This window comes from Callospermophilus lateralis, chromosome 2 (assembly GCF_048772815.1).
Source record: "Callospermophilus lateralis isolate mCalLat2 chromosome 2, mCalLat2.hap1, whole genome shotgun sequence".
Classification (NCBI taxonomy): Eukaryota; Metazoa; Chordata; class Mammalia; order Rodentia; family Sciuridae; genus Callospermophilus; species Callospermophilus lateralis.
In genome coordinates, this window is record NC_135306.1 from 64,536,473 (window position 1) to 64,549,396 (window position 12,924).

Sequence of the window (12,924 nt, forward strand, 5' to 3'; positions counted from 1 at the left end):
CATGATGGCAGTTATTTCAGTCCTGGTGTTTTATAGAATGTCAGTAAATGTTTGTTGGCAAGAGAAAGTTCTAAGGGACTAAGGATTTTGTATATTTTGTCTACCAAGACAAACTGTGCACCTAGACCAGTACTAGACATCATGAATGCTCATTAAATACTTGCCAAATGAATGAATACTAGAAATAATAGAAGGGAACAGACCTTATCTTACCTTTAGTGTTCTAGAATGACTGCTAGTCCAGTGTTTACTTGGAGACTCATATGCATTGTTTTCTAAGTGTTCTTCAGTAAGCATATGTGTGGGCATTGTTGATAGAGGGTGGCCTCTTTTGATATACTAAAGAAAAATATGTGGCCACTCTATCATTTTTCTATGCATAGTCTTTAGTTTAAGTGTAGACAACTTTTTTTTCTTTAAATAATCCAACCTTTAAAATGTTGCAGTTAATAGTGACATCATTTGTCTCCTTATATTTTAGAATGGTTCTTTTTATTTGGCTTTATAGATTCTCTTTGTACAATATCTATTTAAATATTTTTATTTCTAATTAATTTCTAATTTTTTGTATGTGAAAGTGCTACCAATAAAGGATATATATAATTTGACTAAATAAAAATAGAATATCTGACTCTTTAAATTGCAGACTAAAGTTTATTTTATACTCCAACTTATAATAAATATAAATTAGTATTTAATAGAAATATTGCATCCAATTTAGGATAGATTATAAATTTGAAGTCACAAATATTCATTGTTTCTAACTTTCACATTATGTTCTGAAATATATATTTAAAAATTTCATTTAAAGCATATTAAAAGCTGCATGTATTTTATATATTTTTCACATTCTATCAAATAATTATTTCATAAGTTTGATGAGTTTAGCTACCAAAACATTCAGTTCAAAGCAAAACACTGTTTTTTACTTATTATCTCTTGACTTTGCTGTATTATAAATATAAATTATTATGGAAATAAGTCCTTTCCGATGCATTTCATCATTGAATTGAACTTAAAGTAAATCCTAATGGATAATCTGGGATAAAAAATCCATCTGGGATAAAATGCCAAATGTTACATTTAGATGTTAAATGGGTAATGCAATATTTATTTATTTTTATTTGTCAAACAGTATTTCCCTTTAGGATAAATAGGAACTGTTCATCTTCTTTAGGATGCCCTGATCAATATAAATTAATGCAAGGGATGAAAGATCCCACTTTCTTGGTTTCTACCCTAAAACAAGTATATTTTAGTTCATTAGTAGAACAAACAAAAATAATAGAATAATCAGTAGAATAATCAGATTTTAAAGATAAAGTTTAAAAGTTTCCATATTTTATGGACTTTTAACATCATAAATGTAAGCATTTGCAAGACATTTTACAAAAGAATAAAAGAAATGGTAACCATTTAGTTCTAAATTACTAAATGTTTAAGAGCACTGAATTCTAAGGTCCAAATGCATTTTGTTAAAGAGAAAACTACAGGAACAATGTATCATATAAAAGGCATTAACTTCCCATGGGTAGCATGTGGAGCACATGCCTTCAGGTTAAATTTAAATTTACACAAAGACTTGACTGCTAAGTTTCTCCAATAATAAGAATTATTGGGATAATTATTATATATATAAAATTATTGGGATGCTTTCTAATACTATATTTTATACTCAAGGTTTGTTATTTAATTTCATCACTCTTTCAAAACCTGAAAGTTAATTACTGGTATATAGAATTCAGATTATAATCCCCAACTATATCTCAAAGTCTTATCTGTTAAATTCCAAATCAGTTTCTGTGTACACAATGAGTTTCTAAGAGATTACTCCTCTCCCAGCAGCTGGTAGAGTGGTTGGCAGGATTTCTAGCTGGAACCCACAGGGCTGCAGAAGAACCACCTCTATCCTTGCAGAGCGTTTATCTCCACTTGCCCTCTTTCTGCTTCTTCAAAGTGCTCTCTAGGTTTCTGGCAAGGAATGTAATTCTTCCATTTGAAAAAATGGATTAGGAAAAAAAATGTAGTTTTGCCACTATTAGAGTTATAGTCATCAAAATACCTATTCACATGAAACTTTTCATACCAGCTAGTCTAGATTATCATAGATAAATCAAACTCAGATTTTAAAAACTGATTTAGGAAAAGAACTTTTAAGAACATAAGGTATGTAAGAACAATCAGTTTACAGAATACCCCAGATATTTTGACTTGCTTCAACATTTCAGAATGCTGCATAGCCAATCCAATGAATGCTTCATTTTCTCTGAGTCATTCATTTGAGATATGAGTAATATAATTTAGGCTTCTAAGTAGTTTATGCCAACTTTTGCTATAATTATCTCACTATCTCTGTGAGAAGTTTTATTTGATTAATATTGGTCTGATTAACTCAGATACTCTCACACACACACACACACACACACACACACAGAAACCAGACATTGAACTCAAAATTTTCTATATTGAACTTTAATGTTTGCACTAGTTTCTTCTTTTATAGAAAGCAATTTATGGGGCCAGTGTTGTGGCTCAATAGTAGAGAGCTTGCATAGCATGCGTGAGGCACTGGATTTGATTTCCGGCACCACATAAAAATAAAAACAAATAAAATAAAGGTTTTGTGTCCATCTACAACTAAAAGGAAAAAAAGGAAAAAAGCAGTTTATGGAAGTATTCTTCAAATATTTTATTATTCATTTATTATTCATTTTGTTTTTTCAATTTCATAAAAATTTTTATCTGCACAATAATTCTGATGATGATTATGAGAAATTAATAAGATCTGATTCAGATATTTGTCTTTGTTTTTAAGTAATTAAATGTTACAAGAAGACTAGTATACAATTAAGGCAGTTTGAAACATTTTTATTTGTATTTAAGAAAATAATTTGTTACTTTATATCAAATTAAAATTATTTACATTAGATCTATTTTTATAAATCTAAGTTATTTTACAACTTGGTTATAAAAAGTACATTCATATTGTAAAATTAACTATTCTATTTCTGAAAAAAACTCTCAAACTAAGATTGGTTACATATTTGTCATTTATCTGTTCATTAGCAAGGAAAATAATTCTGATTTCTTAACTCTTTCCTCATACCGTTGTGTCTTTGACAACATTATTACATAAAAAGGTATTTTCACATTTTTACCTTACATAAATTGTGTATTACATGCTTTTGGATGTGGGAACTTGGTTAGTTTAGTCAAAAAATATTGCTATTCTTCAAAAAATATTTGCATGTTAAGAGTACTAACAGGAAGCAGTCACCTTGCTCTATGGAGTATATGGATACAAAATTAGAGCACTTTTAGGCAATATTGTTCAGTAGGGCTGCTCTAGCACCAACATGCTTTCAAGTCCTAATCATTTTAATGAAGCATGTGGATGAAATATATGAGTCAGGTTTGTATTACTTCATTTTTTTGTAGTTTCCCTCAGTTTGGTTCATAATTAACAAACTCTTAAAAACAAAAAAACAAAACAACAACAACAAAAACGAACAAACAAAAAATCAAGAGGCATGCTAGCCCACTGTTATAGACAGAATTCTGGTTCAAGCCTTAATAACTTTAATCTTCTAATCAGGTTACCTCCTGTCTTTTACACTAAATGAATATGTATAGTGAACCTATTTTCTATGTTGTTTAGAATACTCAAAAATCATGTTTAAATGACCCTGGAAAATTTGTTGATGTTATGGTTATAGACGATTCATATGAAAAGAATTCTTTTTAACTTGGAATATTTTTCTGTCAATACAAACATGAAAATTTATCTTGTATAATCTTTTCAGAGTTTTACATTGGAGGGTTGTATACATTTCAGAACTAATACATATGTTTAAGTGTACATATTCATATGCATATGTGTTCCATAGAGAACTGGAAGTCTTTCTGAATAGAATACAAATTTTATTTTTTAAAGTGATCTGCTCTGTAAGCTCAGTGGCTACATTTTCTAAGCCAACAGTTAATATGAGTTTAATGACTTACATTTAATTACATAAGCACAATATTTGCAATTAACATAATTCTGAAAAATTCAATTAATTGTCATGGTTAAAAGCAATACTGAAAATATTTAATAATTATGAAAATTATTTAAATAATTATGAAAATATTTAAATATTTAAGGAATTTTTTCTTAAAAGTCTGAAAGTTCAAGATCTCATTTTAACACAGATCTTTAAATATGTAAGCAAAATGGGGAAATGCTTTGACTTATTTAAATGTCCATTTCATCATTTATAACATTTGACTCTAAATTTCTACAAAAAAAGTGAGATTAAATTCATCTTTTTATCAGTGGATGCCTACCACATTGTTTGGGTTGTCATTGGTGCTAAATAAATGAATTATTTTATTTCCATAATTTTAACTTAAATGATATTTCATTTTAAATATTAATTGTTTATTTTACCTCTTATATATGTCATGGAAATTTTTTTGAGACAAGTAATATGAAATATTTGCTGCTTTTGTGGAACTGTTGTTCTAGTGTACTTAGGAAACTTGTGTTTGAAACCGTGCTCAAGCATCAAGAAAATGTATGACTTTAAGAAAAATTCTTTAAGTCTATTTTACTTCTCCTTTTGTAAGAAAGTAAATAAACAAATGAAAAATTTAATTTTGCTGAAGTTGAAATGCAATAATATGTTACTGGATAAAATTTTCTAAAAATTCTATATTTTAAATTCTATACTTTAAAGTTTTTTTTCAAAAAATACAGGATAATGCAACTTTAAAATGTGAACTATAGATTGAAAATATTGCTTTACTACATGTCATTGTCATGTGCCTTCTAAAATTATGAAAAAAACACATTGAGATAGAAATACTCATAATTATAAAACCAATTTTTTTTTTTCATTTTATATAAGTTCTTTGCCAATGTCTCATGAGTTTCTTTCCCTTTTGGGAAAGAATGAGTGAATTTTGTCCTTTCTGTTTTCAGAATTCATCCCATTATACAATGTTATTATTTTATTATCTAGTGGTACCTTAAGATAAGTAAATTATAATTCTCTAAAAGTGAATAGACTCTTAATATAAAACCTCATACAAAGCAGTTTGCTGTTCATGTATTATAACAGACCAACATGAAAGACACATTAGGTACCATGCTAGCAGACTTAGTAATGTGTTTTTTTCTATAACAATTAGAAATTTTATTTATGACTGATTAACTAGATTGAATTTTCTGAAGAAATATTTGTCTTCAGAATTACAAGTAATACAGGGAAAACTAGTATGTCTCTATATATGCTTGACTCTGTGAAGAAAAGGATGTTGTCTAAGATGAAAAAATGATGTTCAGCTATTTACATTGTTTCTGGAGGTTTTTAAAGTGGGATCTCTTCAGTCTCTGAATTTTAGCAGTTTACTCTTAGATTTAATGAAGAACTTTCAAGTATTTTTGCATATTGTGTTTGCAGTGGACTGGAGAAATTTTACAAACTGTATGACTTCTCTGTTTGCTGTGTCTTATTTCTACTAGCTCCAGTGGCTCTTGGACAATTATGAGACAGCAGAAGGAGTGAGCCTTCCCAGAAGCACTCTGTATAACCACTACCTTCGACACTGTCAAGAACACAAACTGGACCCGGTCAATGCTGCCTCTTTTGGAAAACTAATAAGGTCAATTTTTATGGGGCTGCGAACCAGGAGATTGGGCACTAGGTTAGTACTGAAAAATAAAGTCATAAACTTACTTCCCCTTTTCAAATTACAGCAGTTTTGTGAATTGTTTGAGCAAAAGTACTTGATTACAGGAATACATAAGGGAAAAATATTGAATAAGAAAAGGAAAGTCACTGAATACTACCAAGCCAGAATGATATGCTGTCCTAAACACTGAGTGAGCAAAGCTTTGAGAACATTTGATTTTCAGCCTACATAGAAATTAACTGACTCAGGAGGGTGAGGTAGGAGGATCACCAAGTTCAAAGCCAGCCTCAGCAATTTAGAGAGGCCCTAAGCAACTTAGCAAGACCCTCAAAATAAAAAATTAAATGGGCTGAGAATGTAGCTCAATGATTAAGTTCCCCTGGGTTCCATCTCTGATACCAAAAGAAAAAAAGAAAAACATTAACTGTTAATGCAAGACTTGCACATGATTTTTTAAAAATCAATATGTGTCACTTATTTTTTTAAAAAAACACTGAAGGTTTAGTGTTTGACGTTGTAAATAGGAGACTATCTCCTGATTTTTACAAAATTATATTTAATTATCTTTATAATAACCTTATTTGAGTAGAGAAAAAATTAAAGCTGGGTTTTCACTTCATTTCATGAAGCTAGGAGCAATTAAAAGTCATTTGGTAAATTTGCAAAATACAGGCATTTGAAGTCCTCTGTGATGACATAGGTCCTATTTTACCTCTTATTTGCCTTTTATTTATTTGTTTTCTCTGCTCTTAATCATGAAATTATCATGTGTAGAAGTTAGAACATGGTATAATTCAATTGTATAGAAGCCAATAATGTAAAGAAGCACTTTACAGTTTCTGTTTTCCTTCATTTGAATATTAATGACTATTTTTACTAATCAAAGATGATGAAAAGAATACTTTGAACTGTGGAGTTTGTTTTTGTCTTTCCATAATTTCTACATAATGGAAACAAATATTTTATATATTTAGGCAGAAGGATTTGGGTGTTTTTGACTTTTTAAACTTACAGAAATTATACAAAAATATTCAACATAGAGATGCTACACTGTATAACTTTGGGGGTGATGTACCTTTAATTACTTATAAATAATAGCCTCAGAGTTTTTTTTTGTTTTTTTTTTTTTTTTTGGTAAAGAATTTACCAAAATAAAGAGTTTAGTAAAATAAAAAGTACCTTAGTAATTAACTTCATTATATATTAATACCAAAGCGGGTCTTATGACCTATTTTTATGGGAAGGTCATCTAGTTTTTATATTCCACTTCATGGAGAATTCATTCTACTTTCTATGGCCTGTTTCTGCTGTTTTCTCCTGCCAAGGTACATATTTTGGGATAGTATGTCTTGAACCCTGACACTTTGTCAGTTTTATAAGATTTATAGTTCTGTATTCATTTGAATTCTGAATTATTCCATGATGTTGTTTTTTTAAATTTATTTTTTATTAGTTCTAATCAGTTATGCATAACAGCAGAAAGCTCTTTGATTCATTGTACACAACTTTTAAGTAATAGTATGGCTTTTAGATTGTTGGAGGTTCAGTTCTCGCATAAATATATTTTCTTCTATCTATACTTCAAAATAGTATATTTTAAACTACAGAACATGATTATCTCTTCAGACTAAAGGAACCAGTTTTCATTCCCTTGAAAAAAGCTTTTTGTTTCTTTAGTATTTTTTTTAAACCAAAATGAGGAAAATCATTATTTGGGGACCTAACCCTCTATTTCTGAACTGATAGCTCAGTAGTTACATATACTGTGCCAATATTTTGAAACTCTGGGCTTTATTCAACATTCTAATAGCTGTATTGTTGTGCTGCTTTTGTTACTGAAAAGGATTTCAATGGGCCCTATTTTGAGGCTCCATTCAAACCTTGAAACATCTTTAATAATAGAAAGGGATAAAATTGGGGTTGTTTGGGTTTGTGAATGAGTAGAATCCATATTCTCTAAGTACATTTTACAATATTTCAGCTTTTACTTCTAATGTTCCCCCAATCCCCAACAATTATGTCTCCTGTTCCTTTTAAAAATGTATTCTGTGTTTGCAATTGAGTTAGAATGCAAAGCCTAGAAGAATGAGGAGAAAATAAATACTATGCAAGAGTACGGGCTTAAACAAATGAGGTGTTATCAAGAGAGAGAACTATAATGTAGGAAAATTGACAGTATTAGTGGTAGGGTAAAGTCCCAGAGATTCATTCTACTATGGCATTTACTTTCTACTCCTAATCCAAGAAGTAAATCAATGTAAATCATGAGGCAAACTAAATCAGATATTTTTTTAAAAATTTTTTTTAGTTATACATGAGCACAATATCTTTATTTTGTTTATTTATTTTTATGTGGTGCTGAGGATCGAACCCAGGGTCTCACATGTGAGAGGCGAGTGCTCTACAGCTGAGCCACAATCCCAGCTCCAAAATCAGATATTTTTAAAAAGAAAAAAAGGTGAACTTTATGCCAGGAATTTTATGTATCAGTAGTATTATCTGTTGAAATTATTAGAACCAGACCACATCTTTTCTCAAGTTTGGGGGTCTAAGTAAACAACAAATAAATGAAGTCACTGTATTTTTAAATAAAGGTGAATAAAAGGTACTGTTTTTTAGATCCCTTCTCCAAATCAAATTTGAGCAAAACTGACTATGGATATACTTCACTCTCCAAACCCTTTCCAGTGAATAAAAAGAACTTCCACTCCCTCCCAACCCAAGCAAAATGATGATATGTAGAAAACTGAAAAAGAACTAGATACTTCAAGAGAAACATCATTTTACTTTTTAGTTTTTCCCCATGATTAATGCCTTTTACCCCTACCTATGCTACTTGCTTTCTACCCATACCTATACTATATCCTTACCTATACTGTCTGCTATCCTTCAGTTTGTATGAAAAACACCACATATTGTATTTGTGGTATTTCTTGTTTATATTTTTAGCTTTGTCTTTGGACTTTGGAGAGCAAGATCTAATCTCTGCAAGTGATTAGACTTTGTAGGCATTAAATTTTCATTTTTATTTTGCTGAAAGAGTACATATATTCAAATGACTTTTTAAAAAATTAATAATATTATTTATGTAATATGATTTTAATGTCTTCAAATGTATAGTGTTCATATAATATATGTTAATCTTGGAAGTAAAATTCTACTCTATTTTTATAAAAACTATTTAATCCACATTCCTCTTGCATTTCTTTTTCTAAATGAAAGAAAAAATTGGAAAGAGCACTGATGTCTTGCTATATATAGACTTGTGAAAAACTATTTTCTCTTTGCAAGAATTTACATATTTAAAATGTTATTTTTGCAAGAATTTGCAAATTCCATTCAGAGCAAAACTTGTCATTTCTAATAGCAAACATGGTCTTTCTCATGAACATGGGGAAATTGTGACATTTTTATTCCAGGTGGAAATTTGCCATTTTCACAGAAAAATTTCCCCATGTCTGTTGTGATATATCTTATTCAGCCTACAAAACTGATATAAATTCATAAAAACAGAGACTAATAAAATGTGTTTCAAAATTAAAAATATCATCTTGTTTTAAGTTTCAAAATACTAATATGTTTCACCACAATATCCTATAATAAATTTATCTTATTTCATCATTCCTATGATAAAGAGAAAAATGTTGAACTTGTCCAAGTCTGTAGAATTTTTCTTTGTTCTTAATTTGCCGCTTACAAATTCATATTTAATGTACAGTCCTTTATCCTATTAATGAATTTTTGTTGGCCAAAACTGTTTTCCCACATTAAATTACATTTAAAATATTAATTTGAAAACAAAATACTTATCTTAGGGTCTTGAACTGATTGACTCAGAATCTTATTTTGATTCTTCAGATGTTCTCACTATAAAAACATAATAGGTATCAGGAAAAGATAAATAAAAAATATATAAGATTAGTATGCTGCTTTTACCTGATTTTTCAAAATGTGAAATTAAATGGACATTCTCTGTGGTTGATACTGGTTTGACTTTGTGTTTCCAATGTTGTTCTTTTATAAAGAGGAAACTCCAAGTACCATTACTATGGAATTCGTGTCAAGCCAGATTCTCCTCTTAATCGTCTGCAAGAAGATATGCAGTATATGGCTATGAGACAACAACCCATGCAACAGAAGCAAAGGTAGACTCTGGAGTTATCACTGATATGGCAAAGCTATATATTTCTAAGTTGCTTAGGTCACTTTTTTCTGAAGAGAACAAATACCTAAGTGCATATGAATGTGGCTGCTGTTGACAAACTTTCACTATAGATAACTTTTAAATGTTCTAGAATTTTAATGTTCCTGTTTTTCACATTTAAAGAAAATATTTATTCTTTCATCCTTTTGGCCTTTTTTAAGTTAAGTGTAACATCCAATCCTCCGAAACTATTCAGACAGGGAAGTGAAACATAAAACACAGAAGCACACCTAAGTAAATAGCAGCAAGAGAACTTGTTTCATTATCATGAGCTTCTGACTTGCTGTTCTGCATATCATTCCTTTTGACTAAGTATGAAGTCTTGCAGAATGTTTGGGACTTTAACACTTTCTTTGAGTCCAACTTTTATTAATATAGAATTGCAGATGTTGGAGTCATAAGACATATGAAGCATTCATGAATGGATGACTGGATGGATAATAGGATAATATATCTTAGGAGTGAAAAATACCTCAGTCTAGTCTGGTCCCATAACCTTTTGACAATCAAAGCATTGGCAACCCTGCTTTACAGATGAATCCCAGAAATGATTTATTTGCACAAGCCCATAAATTCTGTTTCTTAGCCAAGGACTTTCTAGTCAGTCCCATGTGCCTAATATCAAAATTTAGAAAAACAAAAACAAAAAGAAACCTTCCCCCTTTTACCAGCATCACTCAGCCATACCTATAATTATTATTTTTTATTTCCATCTAACATATAGTATTCAGTAGAAAAAAAGGAGGTCTCTGCTTAAATCCTAATCCATTAATCTAGTTGACTTGGCTAGTTATCCACATCCATACTAGTTTAGTAAGAAGCACTAACTCTAAGACACTGATAGAAAAAGAATGTATCACACAGTAGTCCTTCATCTATTTAATCAGCAAACATTGAATCACTTTTGTGTGCTAGACACTGCATGCAGAGGATAAGACACAGTTTCTACCTTAGGTTAAAACATTAAAAGTATAAATGTATGGGAAAATCAGGAGGGGAAAAGGAATGCAGTCTGAGACATGTTAAAATACAACTTTGGTCAAGAAACTATAAACTACAAAGTAATTTTCAGGAAACTCTGGAGAGTGAGGATTGGGAAATTTCATAGAGAAGTGCTCTTCAGTAGAGAGAGACCAAGAAGAGTCAGATAAAAAAGGAATATTCAGGCAGAAGGAACATGTAAAAAAAATCACCTAGGGATAATATCTATGATGTCTTTAGTAAATGGCCCATGATTTAGTGAGGTTGGTATTACAAAAGGAACATTGAAGAGATGACAGAATAGCTTACTGGGAGATGCAGTTTAGAAAGCAGTTTGGATCATATATTAAGGGATATAGTTGTATATGAAGCTAATAAGTTTGTTCTTTGTACAGAACATAGCTTTGAAGCTTTTTAAGGCTTTGAAGCAAAACAATTGAACTTTGATTTTTTCTAGAGTGATGACTTTTTGATTTGGGGCAAGACATATTTAATGGGAAGAGACTGGAGGTAAGGATACTTGTTAAGTGGTTTTAAACACAGTGATAATTTCCAGTGTATGTATTCCAGCCTGCAGACTCAGTTCAAGATTTGCTTTATAAAGAGGTATCTCAAGAGTTTTAGATTTTTAATTCATAAATTCTCAATTTTGTTTTTAATAGTGAATTCTTATTTTTTGAAATATAGCCAATGAAATATATTAAGAAGGAGTCCAAACAATTAACAGAATGAATCATAGAGGAGTACCTTATATAGTTGAAGACAGGGTTTGAATGAGTTATAATAAACTGTTAATTATTGTCTTGGATTATAATTTTTCTCCTATTTACTAGTAGCAGCAGCTATAGCTCTTACTTGCTGATGTGATCTCTACCCTCATGCATAGCAACATTACACATTGTGGCTATAGTGAAATAAAAAAAAAGAAAAAAGCTTTATTCAGAAGTAACGTACTCAAAAAAATTATGAGCAAAACCTTATTAAATTATACCTAAGAGAGCTAAAACCTACTTCTTCATATGATTTAACTATAAGGTAATCTACCAAGCTTTCATGAAAATGTAGGTTTTCATAGAACATTTTTTATAAAAAGCCTAAAATACTCAAGTAGGAGCTACAGTTTCTAAGGTCTCCTATGAAACAGATTCCAGAGCTATCAAAGTTAAGGAGCTATGAAAATCTCTGCAACCTCCATAATTGCTTTTAGAAACAGATGCAATATGTATGTATTTAGGAAGTGATATAAAATTCTCAGTAATATTAATAAATTCTACCAACTTGAATTTCTTATATGCTTTCTTGTGAAATAAGAGTGTTAGGTACTGAACCCTCTTTTCATTCATTAGTGTTTTTGATGATGCAAGTTTTGTATTGTAGACGGTTGCTCTTGAAATTCTGTCTTGATGAATGATTGCATTAGCGTTGTCAATTGCACAGATTTCTTTATTGAGATGAGCAGGAAGCTTCAGTTGTCTCATTGAAGGAGACTCTACACTGACAACCTGCATAGGCCTCAACTGAACCCAGTTACTTCATTGTGTAGAAGTACTTGGATAGAAGAGAATTTCTCTCCTTGCATCTGGATATAAGGGTGAAGTTAAGCATATTTGTTTAAAATGATGGAAAAGGAACTTATTGTATCATTTGTTTTATGCCTTAAACAATTAAAAATCGATGATTCCAAAAGTAAAATGATTGTATTGAATGTATTAAAATTTGTATAAGAAGAAACTTACACATTACGTTAAAATGCAAGTGATATGTGAAAGGTTTAAAATATTTCATAGCAGGTACTGGTATTTAATATGGCAGAATATTCAAATTGTTTAAATGCCTTCATGATTATTGAATATATCCATGTGGGCACATCTTCCATCTTATATAGTCACATGTTTCATGTGTTCTTATAATGAAAAAATTCAAGTATATTCAGTTATTATTTTGTTAATTAAATTCAGGTGTTTAATTTGTAAATTTTTCTAGTGGGTTTGGTATTAAAGCACTTTTAGAGATGTAATTATTATTATTTTATATGGTTGTATATTATCTTTAGCTCCTTTATA

The 12,924-nt window shown here is 30.0% G+C and overlaps 1 protein-coding gene across 1 annotated transcript in view; it reads left to right on the plus strand.

The window, feature by feature from the left end:
- Rfx3 (regulatory factor X3) overlaps positions 1–12,924 on the plus strand; it is a 310,795-nt gene that overhangs the window by 235,321 nt on the left and 62,550 nt on the right. The window contains exons 6-7 of the mRNA XM_076843440.2: positions 5,507–5,688; positions 9,702–9,821. Coding sequence (XP_076699555.1) covers positions 5,507–5,688; positions 9,702–9,821 — 302 coding nt within the window. The remainder of the gene's footprint in view (positions 1–5,506; positions 5,689–9,701; positions 9,822–12,924) is intronic.